Source organism: Myxocyprinus asiaticus, chromosome 17 (assembly GCF_019703515.2).
Source record: "Myxocyprinus asiaticus isolate MX2 ecotype Aquarium Trade chromosome 17, UBuf_Myxa_2, whole genome shotgun sequence".
NCBI lineage: Eukaryota > Metazoa > Chordata > Actinopteri > Cypriniformes > Catostomidae > Myxocyprinus > Myxocyprinus asiaticus.
The window spans coordinates 30,125,866-30,151,164 of NC_059360.1; the positions used below are offsets into that span (position 1 = coordinate 30,125,866).

The 25,299-nt window shown below is 37.9% G+C and overlaps 3 protein-coding genes across 7 annotated transcripts in view; 1 reads left to right on the forward strand and 2 right to left on the reverse strand.

Moving 5' to 3' along the window:
* The first annotated feature begins 508 nt into the window (after positions 1–508).
* ppie (peptidylprolyl isomerase E (cyclophilin E)) lies at positions 509–10,807 on the forward strand. Its single transcript, XM_051723520.1, has 10 exons — positions 509–609; positions 815–913; positions 1,048–1,091; positions 1,361–1,387; positions 1,508–1,589; positions 1,762–1,865; positions 8,887–9,010; positions 9,892–10,077; positions 10,314–10,456; positions 10,624–10,807. Exons 1-10 carry the CDS (start codon positions 579–581, stop codon positions 10,690–10,692), a joined length of 909 nt encoding a protein of 302 aa, XP_051579480.1. The 5' UTR covers positions 509–578; the 3' UTR covers positions 10,693–10,807.
* A 4,014-nt stretch (positions 10,808–14,821) lies between these two features.
* On the reverse strand, positions 14,822–20,179 carry LOC127455527 (kelch repeat and BTB domain-containing protein 11). Of its 4 annotated transcripts, none has more exons than XM_051723503.1 (3): positions 19,936–20,179; positions 19,095–19,148; positions 14,822–18,965 (listed from the first exon to the last, which is right to left on the reverse strand). In XM_051723503.1, the coding sequence occupies exon 3, from the start codon at positions 18,672–18,674 to the stop codon at positions 16,578–16,580; it is 2,097 nt and encodes a 698-aa protein (XP_051579463.1). In that variant the 5' UTR covers positions 18,675–18,965; positions 19,095–19,148; positions 19,936–20,179; the 3' UTR covers positions 14,822–16,577. The 4 variants fall into 4 exon arrangements, with proteins under 4 accessions (XP_051579463.1, XP_051579462.1, XP_051579464.1 ...); XM_051723502.1 differs by having other exon boundaries at positions 19,575–20,179; XM_051723504.1 differs by lacking the exon at positions 19,095–19,148 and having other exon boundaries at positions 19,575–20,179.
* A 2,694-nt stretch (positions 20,180–22,873) lies between these two features.
* Positions 22,874–25,299, reverse strand: part of LOC127455525 (rho guanine nucleotide exchange factor 10-like) — a 121,339-nt gene continuing 118,913 nt past the window's right edge. For both annotated transcript variants that reach the window (XM_051723499.1, XM_051723498.1), the window contains 2 exons: positions 24,702–25,216; positions 22,874–24,205 (listed from right to left, as the gene is read on the reverse strand). In XM_051723499.1, the coding sequence (XP_051579459.1) occupies positions 24,723–25,216 (494 nt within the window). In that variant the 3' untranslated portion in view covers positions 22,874–24,205; positions 24,702–24,722. The remainder of the gene's footprint in view (positions 24,206–24,701; positions 25,217–25,299) is intronic.

Sequence of the window (25,299 nt, forward strand, 5' to 3'; positions counted from 1 at the left end):
ACAATGCAAGTGAATGGGTACCAAACTTTTGACGCTCCAAAAAGCACATAAAGGCAGCATAAATGTAATCCATATGACTCCAGTGGTTAAATCCATGTCTTCAGAAGTGATATGATAAGTGTGGGTGAGAATTAGATATTTAACAAATTTTTTACTAAAAATTCGGCTCCCTGCCCAGTAGGTGGCGATATGCACAAAAATGCTAATTGGCAAAAACAAAAAAAGAAGAATGTGAAAGTGTAGATTTAAAGTAAAAAAGGACTTAAATATTGATCTGTTTCTCACCCACACTTATCATATCGCTTGTGAAGACATAGATTTAGGGGGGACGGACCACAGTGTTAAATATCTAAAAACCCACTAAATAAAAGGGTTAATAATTATTTCTGTCAATAAACATTTTAATTTTAGAATAAAATGACAGTTATTTACACGTCTAAATCATAGACATACAGTCTTTAGTGTAGCCTGTTGTTTGTCCTTTGCATCCGTAGAGGGCGACAGACTGCGAGTTGCGGTTAAACCCCGTCAAGCCATGGAGAAGAAAAGCGAGTAAAAGGTTAAAGTTAACAAGCAAGATGGCGTCGAATAAACGTGTTCTTTATGTTGGTATGAAAATAATCAAAATTATAAATCAAAATAAACACGTTCTGTTGTCTCTAACTGACTGTAATTTTAGTTCTACGGATCCGATTGTCGGCTGCAGTTTGGGGCACATCAGGAGAGAGAATTGAATTCGAATTTTTCGTTCAATTCATGTTTGAGGTGAAATATTAAAAAAACTTAAATATGTAATCCAGTATTTTATTTTCAGGTGGGCTTGCGGAAGAGGTGGATGAGAAAGTGCTGCACGCGGCGTTTATTCCGTTCGGCGACATCACAGATATTCAGATTCCACTGGATTATGAGACTGGTGAAAAACACACGTTCATCGCTTTAACACACTTGACAACACATTTGCATCACTTTAACTCATACGACACAAAACGCTTTGATCACTTAAACACACCAACAGTTGTAAGCAGAATTCTTGTTTTTTCACCACAGAGAAACACAGAGGTTTTGGATTCATCGAGTTTGAGCTGGCAGAGGTGAGTACTTGCTATATTTTTTTATTAAGATGGAATAATTTCTTAACTCAGTTGATCTTTTTTTTATTTAAATATATTGAAACTACGAAGCACTCAAAACACAAACTTGTGTGGTATCTTATTAATTAATTCTGGCTCACTAGCCAAGACAATGTTGTTGGATTTTCATAGTTTGAACAGGCAACACTGATATGTTTCTACATTAAAAGGTAAAGCCTCTTGAATTCAGCAGTTTTGCTTTCTCTAATTGTTGTCTGCTTTTTCTCCAGGATGCAGCGGCTGCCATCGATAACATGGTGAGTCAGTAAACCCAATCAGAGTGTGAGTGACATTAAAGGGATAGTTCAGCCACAGTGGAATTGTGAATGTAGCTTAAGAGTCCAGCTTCATGTCTGTTTTGATTTTGTGTTCTGCAGAATGAATCGGAACTGTTCGGCAGAACTATCAGGGTGAACACTGCTAAACCCATGAGGATTAAAGAGGGCTCTTCTCGACCAGGTAAGTTTTCATTTGGCAAGTCTTCTCTGCATGCAGTTTCATGGCTGTTTGGGATCTCAAAATGTGTTTCATGATTTTTATGGATTTTGGGATCTCTTGGATTTAACGTTGAATCTCCATTTTGCCTGTCCATGAAACATTGCTTTATATCTGATCGCTATTCTGCTCATAGTGTGGTCTGAAGATGACTGGCTGAAGAAATTCTCAGGGCAGACCACAGAGGAGAGTGAGGAGGTGGCGTCAGCTGCAGAATCAGCCAGTACAAACACTCAGGAGGTGGGAAAGTTTTAATTTTATTAGTTCTCAATATTATACCTGAAAAATTGCTTAGTTGAAAAAAATAGCTAATTTGGCCGAGCCATCTGGTCCATGTCTGATAATACATATTTGATAGGGATGGGCGATACCACTTATTTTCTTTTCGATCCGATACCAATAATTTAAAGTCCAATATCGTCAATACCGATACCAATACGATACTTCTATTAAATAGACTTTTTTGTGATTTCTTGGGATATAATGGGTAATTTAAATTATAATTAGTCATAATTCAAGCCATTATTATTATTATTATTTATTTATTTATTTTTTTACATTTGTGAGCCTAAACAGAAAATTATTAGACTTCTGGTTTTGTTAACCCTTACAAAAGTTAACCATGGTTTCACTACAGTAACTATAGGTTAACCATGGGATTTACTTAAACATAGTTACCACACAATTAGCCATGGTTACTACTACAATATTACTGTAGTAAATCCATAGTTAACAATTTGTTTTAATTACTTATTAACAACAATTACACACAATTATAAGAAATGTCATATGTTAGATATGTTGTTGTTTTAGTGTGAATTTACACAAGAAGCAATAGTGTAGAAGTGTATGAAGAGGTGGGCATACTGTGAATTTATGAAAGACCCCTCTATAAATAAAAAATAAAAAAACACATGCACCTGATCTCTAAAATTCATTTACATTTATATACAGTACATATGTAAAATATGTAAGTTTTTTTTTTTTTTTTCATAAATAACAAAATGGTAATCAGGGTAAGTTTCTTGCTGGCATCGTGCACAGTACACTACTAAGAACCATGGTATGGTAACTTCATATTAAATATGTATTTAAATTAAAAGGTCTAATTAATGTTCCTTTTGTTAGGCTACTGTGAAAATTGTTAATACTTTATTATTACTCTAACTAATAAACTAATTCATAATACGCAATAAACTGTTAAGCATTGTTCACATTAACACGTTACCTTGTATTACCATATATAGCCTACATAAATTAATGGTTATTTGTTTTATGTGTATTATTATGTGCTTTTCTGTGTATAGTGAAATTGTTTTCCTATTTAAAAATATAAATTGAAATTATTTGATATCACGAGAAAAAGGCACCACCGACAGCAGTAAAAGGCGAAAAAAGAGCATCAAAAACTAGCAGGGGTGTAATAACATGCAGTATTTTCACAAAGTTTAATTGCATAAGTTAATTTTAAATGTATAAACATATATTTACGTTTAGCAAGGAAATACATTTACAGTGCAAATTGTGGTTACTCCAGGTATACTTTTGCATCAGACGCTGGAAATATCCCATCCCTTACTGAAACAGAAAATATTATTGGTTAACAAATATCCAATCACGTCTGAAATGAACGTTCTGATTGGTGGATCAGCTTAGTCGGGCTGTCTGTGTTGCCTGTGCCATCAGTTGCACTCCTGCAGCTCCCTGCACATTTAGGGAGAATCTCAACTAATATATATATATATGTATATGTGTGTGTGTGTATATACTACCGGTCAAAAGTTTTGAAACACTTGACTGAAATGTTTCTTATGATCTTAAAAATCTTTTGAACTGAAGGCGTATGCTTAAATGTTTGAAATTAGTTTTGTAGACAAAAATATAATTGTGCCACCATATTAATTTATTTCATTATAAAACTACAATTTATTTAAAAAAAAAAAAGGTTTTGAAATTGATGATTTGGACCAAAAAATAAAGGAAAGCAGCCAATATGTGCCCAACATAGATGGGAACTCCTTCAATACTGTTTAAAATCATCCCAGGGTGATACCTGAAGAAGTTGGTTGAGAAAATGTCAAGAGTACATGTCTACAAATTCTAGGTAAAGGGTGACTACTTTGAAGATGCTAAAATATAACAGTTTTGATTTATTTTGGATTTTGATTTGTCACAACATAATTCTCATAGTTCCATTTATGTTATTCCATAGTTTTGATGACTTTACTATTATTCTAAAATGTGGAGGAAAAAAAAAAATTATAATAAAGAATGTGTTTCAAAACTTTTGACCGGTAGTGTGTGTGTATGTGTGTATGTGTGTATGTGTGTATGTGTGTGTGTGTGTGTGTGTGTGTGTGTGTGTGTGTGTGTGTATATATATATATATATTAGTTGAAGTCAGAAGTTTACATACACCTTAGCCAAATACATTTAAACTCAGTTTTTCACAATTCCTGACATTTAATCGTAGAAAACATTCCCTGTCTTAGGTCAGTTAGGATCACTATTTTAAGAGTGTGAAATATCAGAATTAATAGTAGAGATAATTATTTATTTCAGCTTTTATTTCTTTCATCACATTCCCAGTGGGTCAGAAGTTTACATACACTTTGTTAGTTTTTGGTTGCACTGCCTTTAAATTGTTTAACTTGGGTCAAATGTTTTGGGTAGCCTTCCACAAACTTCTCACAATAAGTTGCTGGAATTTTGGCCCGTTCCTCCAGACAGAACTGGTGTAACTGAGTCAGGTTTGTAGACCTCCTTGCTCGCACACGCTTTTTCAGTTCTGCCCACAAATTTTTTATTGGATTGAGGTCAGGGCTTTGTGATGGCCACTCCAGTACCTTGACTTTGTTGTCCTTAAGCCATTTTGCCACAACTTTGGAGGTATGCTTGGGGTCATTGTCCATTTGGAAGACCCATTTGCGACCGAGCTTTAACTTCCTGGCTGATGTCTTGAGATTTTCATTCAGTATATATTCACATAATTTTCCTTACTCATGATGCCATCTATTTTGTGAAGTGCACCAGTCCCTCCTGCAGCAAAGCACCCCCACAACATGATGCTGCCACCCCCATGCTTCACAGTTGGGATGATGTTCTTCAGCTTGCAAGCCTCACCCTTTTTCCTTCAAACATATTGATGGTCATTATGGCCAAACAATTACATTTGTGTTTCATCAGACCAGAGGACATTTCTCCAAAAAGTAAGATCTTTGTCCCTATGTGCACTTGCAAACTGTAGTCTGGCTTTTTTATGGCGGTTTTGGAGCAGAGGCTTCTTTCTTGCTGAGCAGCCTTTCAGGTTATGTTGATATAGGACTCTTTTCACTGTGGATTTAGATACTTGTCTACCTGTTTCCTCTAGCATTTTCACAAGGTCCTTTGCTGTTTTTCTGGGATTGATTTGCACTTTTCGCACCAAACTACACTCATCTCTAGGAGACAGAATGCGTCTCCTTCCTGAGTGGTATGATGGCTGCGTGGTCCTATGGTGTTTATACTTCTGTACTATTGATTGTACAGATGAATGTGGTACCTTTAGGTGTTTGGAAATTGCTCCCAAGGATGAACCATTTTGTTTCTGAGACCTTGGCTGATTTCTTTTGATTTTCCTATGATATCAAGCAAAGAGGCACTGAGTTTGAAGGTAGGCCTTAAAATACACCCACAGGTATATCTCCAATTCAGTACACCTATCAGAAGCTGATTGGCTAATTGTCTAAAGGCTTGACATAATTTTTTGGAATTTTCCAAGCTGCTTAAAGGCACAGTTAACTATGTGTATGTAAACTTCTGACCCACTGGAATTGTGATATAGTCAATTAAAAGTGAAACAATCTGTCTGTAAATAATTGTTGGAAAAATTACTTATCATGCACAAAGTAGATGTCCTAAACTACTTTCCAAGACTGTAGTTTGCTAATATTAAATCTGTGGAGTGGTTAAAAAATGAGTTTTATTGACTTCAACCTAAGTGTATGTGAACTCCTGACTTCGACTGTATATATACAGTGCCTTGCAAAAGTATTCAGACCCCTGACCAATTATCTCATATTACTGAATTACAAATGGTGCAATGAAATTTAATTCTGTTTGATATTTTATTTTAAAACACTGGAGCTCAAAATCAATTATTGTTAAGTGACATTGGTTGTATGTTGGGAAATATATATATATAAAAAAATAAAAAATACAAAACTGAAATATCTTGCTTGCATAAGTATTCAGCCCCTGTGCTGTGGAAGCAGCTAGGTGACACCGATGAAAGAAATTGCCCTAATGAGGACACAGACACTTTACCATTGGCATCCACCTGTGAATCGTTAAAGTTGCAATCACATTGTCTGGATAAAAAAAACATTGTTGAAGGATCATTGGTCAGACTGTGAATCTGAAGGAAAATGAAGACCAAAGAGCATTCCACAGAAGTTAGAGATAAAGTAATAATAATGCATAGATTAGGGAAAGGGTACAAAATAATATCCAAATGTTCGGACATCCCAGTGAGCACAGTTGGATCAATAATCAGGCAGTGGAAGCTGCACCACACCACCCAGGCACTGCCAAGAAAAGGCCGTCCCTCAAAACTCAGTGCTCTAACAAAAAGGAGACTTGTGAGAGAAGCCACAGAGAAGCCAACAATAACTTTGAAGGAGCTACAGAGTTCAGTGGCTGGGAATGGAGTAATGGTGCACCAGTCAAACATATCAAGAGCACTGCATATCGCTGGCCTGTATGGGAGGGTGGCAAGAAAGAAGACGTTCCTCAAAAAGTACCCTTTGAAAGCACGTCTGGAGTTTGCCAGAAAGCATGTGAGTGACCCAGCTGTGATGTGGGAGAAGGTTTTGTGGTCAGATGAGACCAAGATAGAGCTTTTTGGCCAAAACTCAGTGCTGTGTGTGGTGCAAACCTAACACTTCCTATGCCTCGACACACCATCCCAAAAGTGAAGTATGGTGGTGGCAGCATCATGCTGTGGGGATGCTTCTCACCAGCAGGGACTGGGCATCTTGTTAGAATTCAAGGAAGAATGAATGGAGCAAAATATAGGGAAATATTGCAAGAGAACCTGCTTCAGTCCGCTAAAAGACTGAAGCTTGGGAGGAAATTCACCCTTCAGCATGACAATGATCCCAAGCACAAGGCCAAAGCAACATTGGAGTGGCTCAAGAACAAAAAGATAAATGTCCTACAGTGGCCCAGTCAAAGTCCTGATCTCAATCCTATTGAGAATCTGTGGCACTATTTGAAAATTGCAGTCCACAAGCATCACCCAACCAACCTGAACAACCTGGAGCAAATCTGCCAAGAAGAATGGGCCAAAATCACTTTGTCACTGTGTGCAAAGCTGGTACATATGTACCCCAAAAGACTGGTGGCTCGACCAAATATTAATGTGTGGGGGTTGAATACTTATGCAAGCAAGATATTTCAATTTTTTATTTTTCATAAAAATATTTCCCAACAAAAAAACAATGTCACCTTACAATAATTGATTGAATTGAATAATTGAGTTTCAGTGTTTTAATTAAGCAATATCACACGAGCAAGAGTGCGATATGGCCCTAAATCAGCACTGCTGTGATTACCTGCGGCCAAATCACAGCAGTGCTGATGTAGGGCCATATAGCATGATTTCAAGTGTAATATTGCTTATATACAACAGTTCAATGAACAAGTACATTTAAAAAAAAATAGAAAAAACTGAGTACGGTCATAAAAATGCATTTGTGCATGGAACTACTTTCTTACGCGACAGATCAGAATCTGCCGTTGCTGGTTCAAACCAAATGATGCGTCCAAGCCTTCGTAAGTAATTCAAAAATGTCACTTCAGAAATAGTATCATGGCTTATGCTGTTTTAACAAGTTATTGGATAAACAAGGATGGATGGATGTGTGTGAGAGAGAGAGAGAGAGAGAGGTGTGTGTGTGAGAGAGAGAGAGAGAGAGAGAGAAAGAGAGAGATGGAGCGTGTGCGATCAACTGTTGCCACTCCCAAGCAGAGATGCTGTCAGCTTTCTGAAGATCAGCTTTCTCAGTGGAAAAATAGCCATCCGAGCGGGGGTATTTCTCCCTATTCAGTCATTCACTATAGAAACCGCAATTTCCTCCGCCATTTTAAACAGTAGTTCCTCTCCAATTTGGAAACTCCGGTAAGAGGTAACTAACTGTTGTATATAATAAAATATCAATCAGAATGAAATTTCATTGTACCATTTGTAATTCGGTAATATAAGAGAATTTGTCAGGGGTCTGAATACTTCTGCAAGGCACTGTGTGTGTGTGTGTATGTGTGTATATATATATATATATATATATATATATATATATATATATATATCCTATATCTCAAATCAAATCACTTTATTGTCACACAGCCATATACACAAGTGCAGTGGTGTGTGAATTCTTGGGTGCAGTTCCGATCAACATAGCAGTCGTGACAGTGATGAGACATATACCAATTTACAATAACATCAAATTAACACAACACAATTTAAACTTGGACTCAAGATGGCGCCATATATAATTATATATATATATATATATATATATATATATATATATATATATATATATATATATATATATATATATATAATATATATACAGTATATATATTATACAGTATATATATATATATATATTTATTATATTATATACACACACACAATTCACTCAACGGTGCTGTGGCATTGTGTTAGTTGATTGAAAAATTCTGGGTCAAAAGCCTACTTGTTCTGGCAGCCAAATGTATCATCACTCATTTTAGGTGGGCATTCGCAAAATCCTAAGAAAGATAGGTGGGCATACGGTGTATGCCCTAGACTACACTGCTGTCCAGAAGCTGTTTCTCTGATTTTCTATCATTACCTCTATAAGGCACTGATCCCTCTTGTTTGAACGAGCCTTGTGACGGCGCAAGCGCTTGTCTGCTTGTGTCTTTCAGCATACATGTTAAGATGAGCAGAGGAAGAAATAGTTCCCATCCTGCACAAGTATTTGCTAATATAGCCTAATCCTTTTTATTTCACTTTGAAGCTTATGAATATTGTTCATGTTAACCAAATAATAATATCCCTAGTTTAAAAAAACATATTTAAAAACATTTAGGATCAATATTTTTGATACAACATCAGTGTTAGAAATATCGATACTTTAGGATCGATCCTCCCATCCCTAATATTTGATATAAGATTTATCATTAATGCTGTCTAAATGGCATTGCTCCTTTACTGTTTGTGTATGAACAGGGAGAACCGCCGGCAAAGAAAGGTAGAACTAACCCTCAGGTCTACATGGACATCAAGATTGGCAACAAACCTGCAGGCAGATTGTGCTTCCTTCTGCGAGCGGATGTTGTGCCCATGACCGCAGGTAAGATTCAATAAATCACCTAAAGAAACTCACACACACACTGGGCCTCATTCATGAAACTTTCGTAAATATATGATTAAATTCGGAACACTTTCCGCTGGATTTACAAAGGCTTCGTACTCCTTGGATTTGTTAGTAAAAGGCGTTTATGTTAGTGAATTCCAAACATTCGTAAAGAGGGGCTGTGTGCATCGCCAATGAAAACACCATATAAGGAAGGCACCAGATAGCTAGTAAATGCTTTTAACATCTATGCGGAACAGTAATGAAATCATGAAGTTTTCATTTAGCAAACACAGTAGCATCTCAAAGAAAGTGAGGACTTACTGATGCGATTTACCAATGCCTATGCAAAATTATGAAACCTAAATTATAGAGCTCATATCAAATAATAAAAAACTGTCCAACCAGTAAAAAAAGTAGAGTTGGGAAAATATTATACTTTGAAAAAATTAATTCAAGCAGTAAAGAATCATTTCTAAATAAGTATAGGCTATGGTATAAAAATAAAAGTTTTATTTATTTATTTATTTTTAAGGTTAATTTCACTAATTTAATTATTAATTTTGTCATTAGTTATTTAATTTCACTTCTATCAAAATGCTGTCATGACAGTTTGCCTGTAAGACCACAACACGATTTACACGTGGTCAGGAGCAGGTGTAAATTTTGTTCATACCAACTTACGTTTTGAAAATATGAAAACTTTTATGAATCTGAGAATTCACATCAGAATGGCTTTACGAACGATTTACACAAAAATGAGTTCTGCTCGTTTCATGAATGAGGCCCACTGTGTGCAACATGTAGGTTTTGGAGAATGCTTATGAGCAGTTTGCATTGCAAAAGAAAAGCTGAAGGGATTTTATGTTTTCCTGTAGAAAATTTCCGTTGTCTGTGTACACACGAGAAGGGCTTTGGATTCAAAGGCAGCAGCTTCCACAGAATCATCCCTCAGTTTATGTGTCAGGGTGGAGATTTTACCAACCACAACGGCACTGGAGGCAAATCGATCTATGGTCGCAAGTTTGACGATGAAAACTTTGTCCTCAAACATACTGCACCAGGTGAGCAATGCCTTGCGTTTGGGGCATGTAGTCTATCGTTGCTCAGTGAGATTATTTTTGAGTGCATTAGGCTTTTGGGGAACAAAGTCTAGTAAGTGAGCCACTGTGTGTATTTGTTGATTTTTTTTTTTTTAAGAAGAGTGATCCAATCTGCTTTGTGAGCGTGCAGTGGTCGGCTATCAATGACAAAACTCTTAGTTATTACAAACACTTTTTCTGTGCATGTTTGTCTGTAGGTCAACTGTCGATGGCAAACTCAGGTCCTGATACAAACGGCTCTCAGTTCTTTATCACTGTTGATAAAACTGATTGGTTGGATGGCAAACATGTGGTATTTGGAGAGCTCACAGAGGGCATGGATGTACTACGAGCCATGGAGGTGAGTGGCTGACAGAGTGACGCTTCATGTTATATACTTTTTTTTCTTTTTTTTTTTCTTTTAGACATTTGAAAATACTGCACACTTAAAATAACAATTAGGGTTTACTGGATTTTTTTTGTTTGTTCTGACTTCTAATTTACTTGGTGTTTTTGTTTTTTTTACAGGCTCAGGGATCAAAAGATGGCAAGACCAAACAGAAAGTCATCATCTCCAACTGTGGAGAGTATGTGTGAGATGAGCATTCTGTGTGTTTGTGAGAGAACGTGTGAGAAGGAAAGCTGTTAGCATGTTTTTTTTTTTCTTTTATAGTTAAATATGTAAATATTCAAATAAAACTTTTATAATCAACTTTCTTTGTCTTTGTTTTTCTATAAAATAGTGGCCTTTATTAGGGCCCGAGCACCGATGGTGCGAGGGCCCTATTGTTGTTCTAGGTGTTTATTAGGGTCCAAGCACTAAAAGAGCGGAAGCCCTATTGTTCTTCTAAGGATTATTATTTTTATTATTATTATTCTTTTCAAGGTTTTCAGTACTTTTGGGGTACATAACATGTGTGAAAACTCTTGAAAATTTGCACACACATCAGAGTTGCTGGCCATTAGGGCGTGACAGAGTTACAGGTGGGGGGGGTGCAGGAGGGGCTCTGCGGCGCCATCTAGAACATGGGCATGTTCGGGGGGCTATGTAGCACATCCCTTTTGAGCTACAGTCACCAAACTTCGTACACATGTAGATCTCATCAAGCCGGACAATTTTCGCGCTGACAGTCATAAGCTCTGCCCAAAAGGAAGTTGGCCATTTTGGATTGTTTGAAAAATGCATGTTAAGGAATTTGATATACTCCTCCCAGGAATTTCATGTTACAGGTACCAAATGTGGGCGACATCATGCCAAGACATTGACGATACTAAATTGCATAGGGATTTTTAATATATCGAACGGTGTTGCCATGGCGAAAAGATAAAATTGCGTCAAAAAAATGGAATAAGGAAATGTCTCGTATCTTCTGCATGCATGGTATGATTTTACATAAAAATTTAGCCAAATGTTTGTCATTACAGGCTGATCACATTGATGTGGCTATTGTGGGTCACGGCTGTAGCACCACCAGCTGGCGGAAGGAAGTGTGTCACTTTTAACAGACTTTGAAATATCCCTATTATGTTAACCTGAATTGCTTTAAAAAAATTTTGAATAACGTCAAGACAGTGCAGATTTTAAATTCTGAAGGGATTTGTGATAAATAGTGTTGCCTGTAGGCATGCTTGAATTTTCATGATATTTTGCACACATCAGAGTTGTCGCCATTAGGCCTGGAAAAAAGTTAACACATGGTTGTGGCTGGGGAGCTCCGTAGCACCACCTTTTGACAAAAGTTGTGTGGGTCAGTTTCTTCTACGATCACCAAACTTGCTACATATATTGTTCTCATCAAGTCGGACAACTTTCAAAATGACAGTCATTAGCTCCGCCCAACAGAAAGTCAGCCATTTTGGATTGAATGTACATTTTTTGAAAATTGCAAGCCCTGAACTTTTCAATACTCCTCCTAGGGGAATCATGTGACTGTCACCAAATTTAGGCAATATTATGCCAAGACATTGAAGATGCTAAATTGTGAACGGAGTTTTGATATATCGAACAGTTTTACCATGGTGGTGTAATAAATTAAGGGAAAAAATGTGAAACAGGAATTTCCTTATGTCTTCTGTGTGAATTGTATGATTTTTATGAAAATTAAGCTGTATGTTTGGTAATGGGGGCTGATCACATTTATGCGGCTATTATGGGTCATGGCCATAGCACGACCAACTGACAACAGGAAGTGTGACACTTTGTGACACCTCTTATATTTACCCTCTCAAATACATGCGGCCACCATGCTTTGTTTTCCTAGAGTTACCAGGTGGTGATGGCGCCGTAGTGCTTGGGCCCGTCATCACTGCTTGCAGCTATATATATATTTTTATTTTTTTTCCCCAAATGAATTGCATTTTTGAGGGCCTAAACATACTCGAAAACTCATGAAACTTTGCCCATGCATCAGGAGTGTTGAAAATTTACATCTGAAATGGGTTTCAGAATTAGGTGTGGCAAAATAGCTCGATAGCGCCACCTACAAACTTTCAACGATGTGCACTTTACGCTATGTTTCACCTACACGTACGGAAATTGGTACACATTTAACATGCCAACACCTACAAAAAGTCTCTGGACCCATGCCCTAAACTCAACAGGAAGTCTGATTTTTCTCTTCAATTTTTGCTCAGTTTTTGCCATTTCCAGGCCTCGTACTTTAACGAATTCCTCCTATAGATTTCATCAGATCTACTTCATATTTGGTTATTCTAATCTAAAGGCCTTGGCGATGCTAAATTGCGAAGCTTTAGAGTTTCCACTGCACGGCGTGGCCGTGACGGTCTGAAACAGGAAGTTGTTATAACTCATACATACAATGTCCAATTTGCCCCAAACTTCACGTTTGATAATAGTCCCGGCCTGAATACATCTACGTGCCAATATTCATTTATAGTCATAGCGTCACCTACTGGCAACAGCCAATTCCAGGTCTTGTACTTTAACAAATTCCTCCCAGAGATTTAATCAGATCAACATTATATTTAGTCAGTCTTAATCTGAAGGCCTTGGTGATGTTAAATTGTGAAGCTTTTGAGTTTTCGTTAAAGGGCGTGTATGTGGCGGCCTGACAAAGTTCGATATGAAATGAGTCACATTTTTGAGGCTTAAACTTGCTCGAAACCTCATGAAACTTTGCACACATCTCAAAAGTGGGGAAAATGTACATCTGATACTGGTTTTAGAATTTATTGTGGTAAAATGGCACGACAGCGCCACCTACAAAATTTCAACGAAGCAGCCCTCATTTCACCTACACGTAAGAAAATCGGTAGGCATATGTAACATGTCAACATGTACAAAAAAAGTCTCTTAGAACCATATCCTAAACCCAACAGGAAGTCAGACATTGTGATTTTTCTCTTCAATTTTTGCTCAGTTTTTGCCATTTCCAGGCCACGTACTTTAATGAACTCCTCCTAGAGATTAAATCAGATCAACATCATATTCGGTGAATATTGGAGATGCTAAATTGCGAAGCTTTTGCGTTTTCTTTGAACGGCATGTCCGTGGCGGCCTTACAAAGTTCGATGTTTCGCCATGAAACAGGAAGTTGTTATAACTCAAACATAAAATGTCCAATCTGCTCTAAACTTTACACGTTTTATAAAAGTCCCGGCCTGAACACTTCTATATGCCAATATTCAGTTATAGTCATAGCGCCACCTACTGGCAACAGGAAATTACGTTTTACACTGTGATGCACTCTTAACAACATTTAAGTGCTAAGAAATAATACAAAAAATTGGAGTGACATTCCCCTGGCACAGCAGCCCCAACGTGCACCAGGGTGCGAGGGCCCGTTCATCGCTGCTTGCAGCTTTAATGTTAGTATGTAATTTTAAGTCTGGTGGAATGTTTACATACTGGTTATGAAATAATGAGATCACATTAAAAGGTGAAAGGTTTGTAATTAGCTGCTTTTTTTTTTTTTTTTTTTTTGTTAAAATACTCCTTTCCCAGTTAACCATTTGTAAGTTGATCAAAACTTCGATCTGTTTGTATGAGCAGCCTGACATGGTAACATTAGAATTTTGGGGTGAAGTTACCTGTTTTTCGGAACAATAGAAGATGGGGAGAGTGTTTGGGAAACATATATGGCAACATTACTTTTTCTTATTCCATTTGGTAACCGCAGAGGTGCAGGAAGAGCACACTGCACCCTTTCATCACAGTAGAAAGCTATTTTTGTTGGCACAACAATACTGACATGATTACTACAATTTTTGTTTCCATGTCTTCTAGACTATTTTACATTTGATTCCGATTTGGCAGAAAATAATGTGCTAGATGGTTGCGTTTATTAAACTAATCCCCTGATTCAGAGTGCATTACTTACTCAACCAAGTAGATGGCATAACTGCTCCAGGAAAACTTTTGAAGCCAGTGTCACACCCTACAGTGCAAATATTCAGAGGATGGGCTCTGAATGAAGAGCAATGTTTATAGGCATGAGCAGACCTGTGTATAAACAATACTTATTGCATATCTGGTCTTGTAACACTAGGATTGTGGGTTCAATCCCAGTTAATTAGTGATTTAGGTCACAGATCTCTCTGTTGATCTATATCCAACTGCATTATGCCATTAAGGCACTTAATCTGTCACTTTGGATGAAAATTAGAACTTTCTCAGATGCATTTAGATTTTTTTTTTTTTTTTAAAGGATGGCGATCAAGTATGAATAGGATGAAACCTCAAATGAGAAGAAATATGCAAAATAACTAGAATGACCAAGGGAAACCCAAAAACCTTTATTGTAAACAGCAACATTAGTTTGTTAGATGTTAAACTGACATAGAGTCACATAAAATGTAAAGCCATCAAGCCATTTGTTTCAATAGCACATTAGCCTTGTACACATCAGCAAACAAATCCAGCAAGCAACGCCCCACCCACACACCCATATGATCAGTCATAACAGACACTTTGGCAGCGTCCTAATCTCTTGTGAAAGAAATGGGAACCTCTTGGTATAGGAGGCAATCAGGCACAACTTAAGTTTTTTTTTTTTTTCTTTTTTTAAAGTTCACCTTTGTTGGACAAAATAAGTTCCCATTTAGATACTGTAGAGAAAGGGAACCATTACAAATTTCAAATTAATCTGTGACCTCAGAGATGTTTACTGGAATGGTGTCATATGTGATTTTCAGCATTGTTTAAAGTGAATAAAGCACAGCATCAGAGATAAAGTCAGTAAAGCATTCATGTTCATGCTCATATTAAAATCCATTTCAAATTATCATGACTTCATCTCAAATACTCCAGAAATGTCTGTTCAGAAATGTCTGGGGGAAATGTGAACTGAATTGTATCTCTGTAAAATACTCCCAATTATCACAGGTCAGCACAAAACACCACATCCAAGTTATAAAGCTGCAATAATATTATGATGCCTTATTACATGCTATGGACACAATATGAATGAATGTGATAATACATAGTTTTTCAATGTTTTCTTGATAGTTATGGTTTCATCCATCCTAAATGGACAACAAAATGTCTCTACCATGAGAGCAGGTATTTCTCAGGGATGTTTTTTTCACTTACTGTATTGTATGTGTAGTCTTTAATTGCAGGCTTTGTTCAGAAATCCTAAGACATATTGATGATTGATACATATTGCCTTCAAATGATGTATTGCTTGTGAGAATGTGCCCACAACGTCAGAAATTTTGGCAATGATTCAGAGATGATTTCAAAGGATCAGACCCTCCTGGACTCTCCCTAATAAAAGTGCTATCAAAATCTTATCCCAAAAGGTCGCCGAGGTAAACTACTGAGTGTGCTGTGTACACTCTTCACATAATTTCTCTCCCATACACACCTGGTAATCCAGTAATATTTGAGTAGCTGGAAACAGCAGCAGGTACTAAAGTCAACTGCTTTGTGCTCTTAATGTTTCCCTAATGTCAGCTAAAGTAATGGCTTTAGCTGCTTAATGCCATTTGTTTATTGGCCCCTTCTCTACAATTCAATTAAATGTTCCTATTTTTGTAGGCTTATAAATATGGTTCAAAAATGTATTATTTCTATTATTTAAATCAAAATCTGTTTGCATAGAATCTGTTGGTAGGACACAGGGTCACATTATTTCATCATGTGCTTCAGTTGTGCATTTGTGCTCTTCATTGCCATTTTTTGCAAATGGATATTTTTTCTTTTTTGCTAATTTCAGCGGCAAAGTCCAACCCCAATTACTATCAGATAAAAAAAAGTGCACAAAACTAAAAAGAGACTGCACAAATGAGCTATATGCATTAATTTCTTCATCTCCCTAAAGGGAAAGTGGAGTTATGATATTAAGGCGCACCACATAAAATCTTTTTCTAACCATGCAAAGACATTCCAGTTTCAAGCACTATGTGCAGGTGCCTTGAACATTTTGGGAAAGCTAAAATGTATATATATTGATCAGGCATTCTCTTTCACCAGCTCTGGACTGACTCTGAAGAGTCATCCAAAGGATAAAATATCCAACTCACACAATTTTTCCACCTCTCTCAGGCAAGCTGAGAATGAATGGGAATAAGATCCCTTTAGCCTCCACAGGTGCTTTCAGAGTCTCTTCTTTGAATCGACCTCCATCCTCCTCCACTATGAACTGAAGTGTCTGAGATTTATTCACACAGTAAATGCAGTTATCGATGACGGCGCATCGAAACGGTAGTGTGCAACCCTGCTGTTGGGAGGCACAATCATGCCACATCTTTACAATGGTGTTGTATTTAAAGACGCTGATTCCCTGTTCACGGTTAACGTCAAACCGGTAGATAAAGCTCTTAAGAGCCACCATGTCAGTGGATTTTTTCCTACTGTTGTTGTAAGGACACTCCTGCCATTCATCTCTCTTGGGGTCATATTTCAGCAGCCGATAAAACAGAGACCCTCCCGAGACGTACAGTTCTCCGTTACAGGTGGTGGCTTCATGAGCCACTGCAAATGCTCCTTTAGGCAGAGGAGCCACTGCAGTCCAGCGGTCCATGCGAGGATCGTACTTCTCAACCGTAAACAGACATTCACCACCAATGGCATAAAGGTATCCGTCCATGGAGACGAGTTTGAGTTGCGATCTTGCTTGGTTCATGGGTCGGACCTCACTCCAGCGATCTGTGATTGGATTGTAGCAGAAAACTTTGTCTAAGACTTTGCTTTTCTCTCCAATCCCTCTGATCCCACCAGCCACAAACAAGTAGTTGTACATTGTACAGATACCACAGCCCTTGGTGTTGATGTCATCGGGCATGATGGTCAGGGTGTGCCAGTCCTTACTGCTCTTGTTGTAGTAATAGATCATGTGATTGTCCTCAAAGGATGTGATGGAGAGGGGGCTCTGGGGACGGCTGCTGTTTCTGCTGGGTGGTCGACTTCCCACTCGCTCAAAAACATCGTTAACTTCTGCCACCATCAGACATTTGCGGCTCTCCATCCGTTTGCGCAGGATCAAATCTCTCTCTGACCCTGTAAGACGCCCGTAAACTGCCGGGTCTCTCAGAACGTGGAGGAAGTTGTCGCTCATGAATCGATAAGCTATTTCTTTAAGTTCATTTAATCGTTGCTTTTTGGCAATCGTTAGAATTTCATAGCAGTTTTCCGGAGTGACCTGTGTGGATATGGTGTCGATAGCAGCCTGTACCGCACAGGGCATTTGCAGAATCTTTGCCCCTGTGATGACATCCACAACATTGTCTTTAGTTACATTCATCTGAGAAGAGTAAACATAGTCTACAAGCACAGATAAGGTCTTGTAGCTCATTCCTTTTACCTTTAGTATGTCTCGAGAAAGCCTGGCTTTAAAATAATCACTTTTCTCAGCTAATACTGACTTGTGTGCTTGAATTTTCTGTCCGCCCACTTCTATGACTAAATCCGGCTCTTTTTTCACAGAGAGAGCCTCCCTTACAACAGATCCACTGTGCTTTAGCCCTTGGCTTGATTCCAACCCAGTCTGTCCATGCAATGTTCTGTAGTGAGTCTGATCGGCTCCTTTAGAGGAACTTATAAAGTAGCCCAGCCTTTGCTCAAGTGACCTGGTTTCCTGGGAGCCTGAATAGGAATGATTTGTGTCCTCTGATACGGAGGAGACATTTTTAATTTCAAACTGGCTCTGAACAACCTCACCTTCTCTGAGGACATTGGATGATTTGTTTATTTCCTCCTTGTTCTCCGGTATAAACAGAGAGGGTCCCAGACTGCAAGCTACCTTTGTTCCATTTGTTTCTTCCTTAATATTCCCTTGACCTGAAGTTTCACTCACACCGATGTTCAGATTTTGTGCTCTAGATGAGTCCAGGGGCTGAATATGCTCCTGAAATCCACTGTCACTAGAGACAGCATCTTGTGCGTATTCTGCACCTGTTACAGCACCATAGGGTCCCAAACTTCTGCTGTCAGTCAGACCTCCCGTTTCTGACGTATCCCAAGCACCCTGGAGATCCTGCAGCATTTCCATGCTGGGGACATTGTTGTTCCCTTCAATAGGGATAGATGGTTCTGGAGAGTCAGGGTTTGCGGCATGAAATATAACGTCAGCTTGTACTGTGAACATGTTTCTGTCTTGCAGAGAGTTGTTCATCATATGCCGCTCAGTGCTTTCAGAAACTTAATTTGTCAGAAACGTTCCTTCTTTGCTGACAGTAGTGCTAAATTAATCACACTGAGGCCCAGGAATGACTGGCAGATGTTAATTATTGGGTAAGTGCTCTTTCAAATCCAGCATTGCTTGAAATGTCCCAGCACAAGATTGAGCTTTTGTCTTTATATATTCTTGGTTCCATCAGGCTACAATTCATCCATGTAAGCAAGAAAGAATCTCTTCGATGTCAAGAGAGATGTCCTGTTTGCCCGGTGTTCTCAGCCCTGGGTCCACCTTCCATCAAAGGAGATGAAAAAGAATACAGAGTTATTATTTAATAGTCATATTATTCTTTATATTACTCTAATATACGATCTTATAATCCAGACAATTAGAATGATGTTTAGTAAAAATAAAACTTACCTCTCTGTCTAACAGGTGATCAACTGAAGTTATATCCACTAACATAGAGTGATGCTTTAAAAAAAAAAAAAAAAAAAAAAGAGCAACTTTGGACACTAAGAAAACATACATCGTGTACATGGCAGAATGACTTGCTGTGCAGATAGCCCTCACAAAACAGAAAAGCTCTATTTAAAAGCTCTCTCTAATGAGCATGCGCAGTACTCGCAAACCAACTAACAGCTTAACAGATTAAATCTTAACGAGAGCGAGAGGTTTTCTCGTACCAACCGTTAATGTGCTGTCATTACTAACTAAAGACTGTTTAATGGCTTTGATAAACAAATGTAAAGCGGACAGAAGTTAAATAGATTCCGAAAAGGAAAAACAAAAAGATGAGAGGTAGTCTTTAGGCGAAAGAAAGATGATTTATCTTTGAAATTATATTATTGAATATGCTATTCTATTATACATTAATCAACACATTGCTCCAGTACTTACGCGTTGAACGGCCGAATTTCAGTTCGCCTGCAGTTTCACACAAAGCGCCCTTATGTAAGAGATCTAAATACACCGCGCTGCAGGGAGTCTATGAGGTTCGTTAATGAGGTTCGTTTGAGTTTTTCCAAATCCAGCTCACTTAACCACTCATGAAAATGACCATCTGTATAATCCACCCCATATTTTACAGTGAAATGGCAGTTCATTAAGAACTTCTCTTTCTCCTTCTCTTCGTCATCATCATCATCGATCAACTGTATGCGCCTGAAAGCCTCGACTGGAGAATCGCCGTCCACAAATATTCATTATTGCAATAAAGCACGAGAAACCTCTTCTGAAGAATATATTTCAGAAAACCGACCTGCTTCTGACCTCATGGACAACGCCTCTCTGCAGTCGGACTGGTTTGCAGTATTTTGATTTTATTGTAAGCTTGTGTGGTTATTGATATAAACCACACCCCCGTCTGTGTTCACGCTCTACACATTAAAGCTGCTGCTGCTCAAATCCGCGGCAAGCGCGCGACGCTCCTGCAGACAAGACGCTCAGCGCGCTTGCGCGCGGCCAAACAAGGATATTGTGCAACGGTCAACGGGGATCTCCGAGCGCGCTGAGCAGCATTTACAACATTTGTCACAGGATTACGAAATATTGTGCTAAAGCCATTTTGGGGTTTCATTAAAGAGATAGTTCAGCCAAAAATGAAAATGCTCTCATCATTTACTCACCCTCATGCCATCCCAGATGTGTATGGCTTTCTTTCATCTGCAGAACACAAACAAAGATTTTTTAGAAGAATATCTCCACTGTGTTAGTCCTTACAATGCAAGTGAATGGTGACCAGACCTTTGAAGGTCCAAAAATCCCATAAAGGCCACATAAAAGTAATCCATAAGACTCCAGTGGTTAAATCCATATCAGAAGCAATATGATAGGTGTGGGTGAGAAACAGATCAATATTGAAGTCCTTTTTTTTACCGTAAATGTCCACTTTCACTTTTACTTTCAAAATGTGAAAGAATGTGAAAGTGAAGGTGGAGATTTATGGTAAAAAAATATATATTTTTTTTCCACCCACACTTATCATATCGCTTCTGAAGATATAGATTATACCACTGCAGTCTTACGGGTTACTTTTATGTCACCTTTATGTGATTTCTGGAGCTCCAAAGGTCTGGTCACCATTCACTTGCATTGTAAGGACCAACAGAGCGGAGATATTTTTCTAATAATCTTTTGTGTTCTGCAGAAGAAAGAAATTCATACACATCTGGGAGGCTACGAGGGTGAGTAAATAATGAAAGAATTTTCATTTTTGTGTGAACTATCCTTTTAAACATCTCTAAGGCTAAGAGAATCCTTATCATTCAATAAAAATGTAGTGATTTTCTGAAGTACGTACAGTAAACTGACTCCGTCATCAACATCCGTGTTAATACTCAGATGTAATGACATGGAATACATTTGCCTGTTAAAAAAAAAGAACATGAAACAAATGAGAACCAAAGCAACTGATCCAAGAGGAAGAGATAGCGAAATAAGGTAAATTGGTCATTTCAGCTTTTACTCAAAGCAGAGGGGGAAAAAAGCAAAACCAAAATTGCCAAGAGCAGCATCACATCATCTATCCTTGGCCTTCTCAAATGTGAAGTTTTATGAGTGCATTAAAGGGATAGTTCTCTCAAAATTGAAAATTAATTATTTACTCACGCTTCTGTTAAACCCACATGACTGTATTTCTTTTACAGTAGACAAAGGGAGAAATAATAATAATAATAAAAAAATCTGCACACTGATGTCATACAGTGGCAGTGGATGGTGACCACCTCTTCAAGCTTAAAAAGGACGCAAAAGTATAATTCAGAAATCTAACACATACGATAAGGTTTAGTGGAAAAAAATTAATTAAATGTAATTATTTTGTTAAAATCATCACTGACCGTTGCTCTTCAATTACCCTCAGTTCGATTTCTGAGTACTTCGGTTCAAATAAATAAGGCTGGGCATAGAAATGCATCTCCTCTTCAACTTCAAACTCTGCATACATGTTTTGTAAATTCGGTTCTTTGGTTTGTGCGCAGTTGTGTTCTGTTCTCTACATTTCACAGGTGGTCTTTTGAAGCAAAACAAAGAGGTTTCTCGCTTGAACTCCCCCTCCCGCGAGCAGATGCTGCGCAAACTGTTGCTCTCGTGCACTCTCATGAACACACACAGGAGGGCAGTGGTCCTTGATTTTAACTAAATAGTTGATTGGAATTTGGATTGTTTCTCACCAAAACTTATCGTATGCTTTCAGAACAAGGCATTTGTTGCATGGAATAATTTGTTAGATTGAATTATTCTGAATTACACTTTTGCGTTCTTTTAAAGTTGAAGAGGTGGTCACCATCCACTGCCACTGTATGATAACAGTGAGAAGAATATTTTTTTCAAAATTTCTCCCTTTGTGTTAAGAAAAATTCATATGGATTTAGAATAACACAAGGGTGAGTAAATAATGACAAAATTTTCATTTTTGGGTGAACTATTCTTTTAAGGGAGACCAGTACTCTCCACTCTAATATTATCGGCTAGCTGCTCCTGGTCTTAAAACAGTTTCCAGATCAACCACTCAGATGGTCTCAACTCTGATGTGTTGCTCTCTGAATCTGTCAACCCGACAGCACATGGTAAAAGGAGCAGTCACTATTAGCTCTCTAAATAAACACATTCACTGTTCAGAGTCTGAGGGGACTCAAAAAGATTCCTGAACCCACAAAGGCTAAAAGCATCAGTTATGAGCTGTACAGTGGGTCGTCCCATAAGGGAGGGAGCGAGGGCCTCCTGCTGAACAACTAAACCTCACCCATTCTCACCAATCATTGCATCTATTGTAGAGTAGGCCTAATGCTTCCATGGCACTTTGAGGACTTTATATTTGTATCTCAAACATTTGAAGATCAAGACCTAATTATGGTCAGCAGATATCAGATCAAAAGGATTCTTACAAACACTGAGATACACAAAAAAAGTCCTCTTGAAAACTGCAGAAACATTGTTTATAAGCATTAATTCACTAAGGATTTTGCTAAATTATTATTTTCAGTGGTACAAAGAGATTGATTTACTGGCAGTGTTGAACATTGAAAGTTCTGCTCTTCCAAATATCTGGATTTTTACATGAATATTTATATTCTCATTCAGTGTAACATTCTATGCAACTAAGTGAGAATACCAAGACATGCAATACACTTAAACAGTACCTATTTACAATAACTAAACAGCCCATAATTAAATAATCAACAATCACAGTCAAGCTATAATTATTACCTTTTTAATTTCGCTTTTAGGCAGACACCTTGCAAGAGGAATATTTAGGAACCAACCACTCTTAAAGAAATCTCACTAGGATCAATGCATTTTTCATATTCATAATCTTTTTAGATTATTCCAAGTTTTGTATATTTCTATCTTTCCCCCCTTCCATCCATGTCCATTACTGTCAATTTTCCTTAAGCTCTAACATCAGTGTTGCTGTTGGTAAAGTCAATTTCACAGAAAGCCAATCAACCACTATTCAACCTCAAATTCAATACATTTTCTTCTTAAGCCTCTCCCTTATGTATGAGCTGACAGTTACAGCTCATCAAAAGAAAAAAAGAGGAAATAAATAGTTTCCAGTATTAAAGCCAAGGATCACAGAATCACAAATTAATTTGTTGTTTGGTGAAAAATAAAAACAAAACAAAAACATGGTTATCTATTAGACTTGCACAATATACAAAAATGCTAAATAAAACAATTGTGTATATGTTAGTATACAAGTCAGAAATACATATAAAAACGTGTCACTATAAAGCTTTAACATAATTTTAAATATTGATGAGCATCAACCTTAAATTAGAATTATGGAGGAAGTCTTTTTTTTTTTTTTTTAAGAACTTGTAACAGTGGACAACAACTTCACTTTAAGACCTGAAAGTATTTCTGGCCCGCCAGAGAATCCCATACAAGTCATTCAGTCACAGGTTACAGCCGATCACAGAGGCCAATCCCAAAGTTGCAACCTCAAATGACCTGCTGATTTGGTTAATGTTTTATGATCTCTTTAACAAACACTGTATAATTACCTGATGAAGCTACATTTTAAGATGCCATTTCAAGAAATGTCTTTTAAAGAAATCAACAACAACCACAAATTAAAATAAATAATATCGGAGCAGATGCGACAGGTTTAAAATAAGTGACAAATGTATTTTTTGCTATAATAATAGAATATGGCATCATAACATAGGTGCATGTTTTCTATTTTTCTTGTGAAATTTAATCATGCAGCAGTTAAAAATGTTAAATTACCACATTTAGACCTGAATATTATCGCACTACAGTGGTATTGACTTTTTCATGAATGCACCTTTTTAATGAAGTCTGAGTTTATGTGCTCAGAAATCAGTAACGGGAAATGTGCCAAGTGGTAAAACATATTTCTCTGATGCATGTCGGAGTGCTTAGAACTTGGTAGTTCAGCTCATTCCTAGATCACAATTTTTTCTCCCTTCATTCATAAATAATTTTTTCCCTGTCACCCCATAACTGAAAGCAAGGTCAGCCTCAGGAACTGCTCTCCCTTTCTCTCTCTGACATGCAATGCCCTGGAAGGAAGAGACAAAGCAAGAGCATCATTAGATGAATGGGAGAAAGAAAAGAGTGGTAGACATTGGTGTCTGTGCAGCTAAGTCCAAATTTTAAAGGGATAGTTCACCCCAAAAACAAAATTCTGTCATAATTTACTCACAGCAAAATGTTGGGGACCAACAAATGTCAAGCTCCAAAAGTGACAAAAAAGCACCATAAACTTATCATAAAAGTTATCCATGCAACTTGTGCGCTATATTCCAAGTCTTCTGAAGCCATACGATTACTTTGTGTAAGGGACAAACAGAAATTTAAGTTGTTATTTACTGACAATCTTACCAATTCTGTTTGAAGTGAAAGCACTTTTATCATACAATTTGTTATAAATATCTACTTTTGATCTCTGCGGAAGGAAAAGTCATACAGGTGTGATTACCGATGACAGAATTTTCATTTTTGAGGAACTATTCCTTTAAGAGTGAACTGAAATCATTATCTGCAAATTCTCCTCACCATTGTCTGGTGTTCCCTCCTTCACTGGCTGAGCAGTGGTATTTGCCACACCATTATTGTAGACACTGTCTCCTCATGCTTGGACTGTTTAGTTTTTCTGTTGATTCTGCGGTGCCCCAGCCCTCCAGACAGCACTAACAATGAGCTCACATTCACTCTCTGATTCTGCTTGGCCTTTTGGAAGTGTGCTGGCTCGTTCAGCAGGTCGTATATCGCTCCATCCTCTGGCCCGTGCTCTAAAGAGTCCTGAGACAGAGCCAGAGACCCACATGAGGAGGACAGAGAGTCCTGGAGAACTGAAGCATGTGAGGGGGAGCTCGTGCTACCATCCCCCAGCCCTGTGCAGTTCTCTTTGGGTTGGGTGCCTTTCACCTCCTGGATGCCAGACTGGCACTGGCTGGGTGTGTTGGAGGTGAGAGTTGCCATGGTTGCGTGGGAGATGTTACACATTGCTGTTGCCATAGTGAGGAATTTCACTGGGCCATGGTGAGCATGAAAAGAGACCATGCCTCGACCTGGAGCAAGAAAAAAAGAAAGACAGACGATGTCTGGGATTGTTTTTTTTATTAGTTTTTTTACATTTTTTATTTGAAATGTG

Excerpts from the sequence above, each read along its gene's own strand:
- ppie (XM_051723520.1), top strand. The coding sequence starts at position 579 with ATGGCGTCGAATAAACGTGTTCTTTATGTTG. Across the intron at positions 610-814 it reads TAAACGTGTTCTTTATGTTG|GTGGGCTTGCGGAAGAGGTG; the intron begins GTATGAAAATAA and ends TTTTATTTTCAG. Across the intron at positions 1,590-1,761 it reads AGAGGGCTCTTCTCGACCAG|TGTGGTCTGAAGATGACTGG; the intron begins GTAAGTTTTCAT and ends TTCTGCTCATAG.
- LOC127455527 (XM_051723503.1), bottom strand. The coding sequence starts at position 18,674 with ATGATGAACAACTCTCTGCAAGACAGAAACATGTTCACAGTACAAGCT.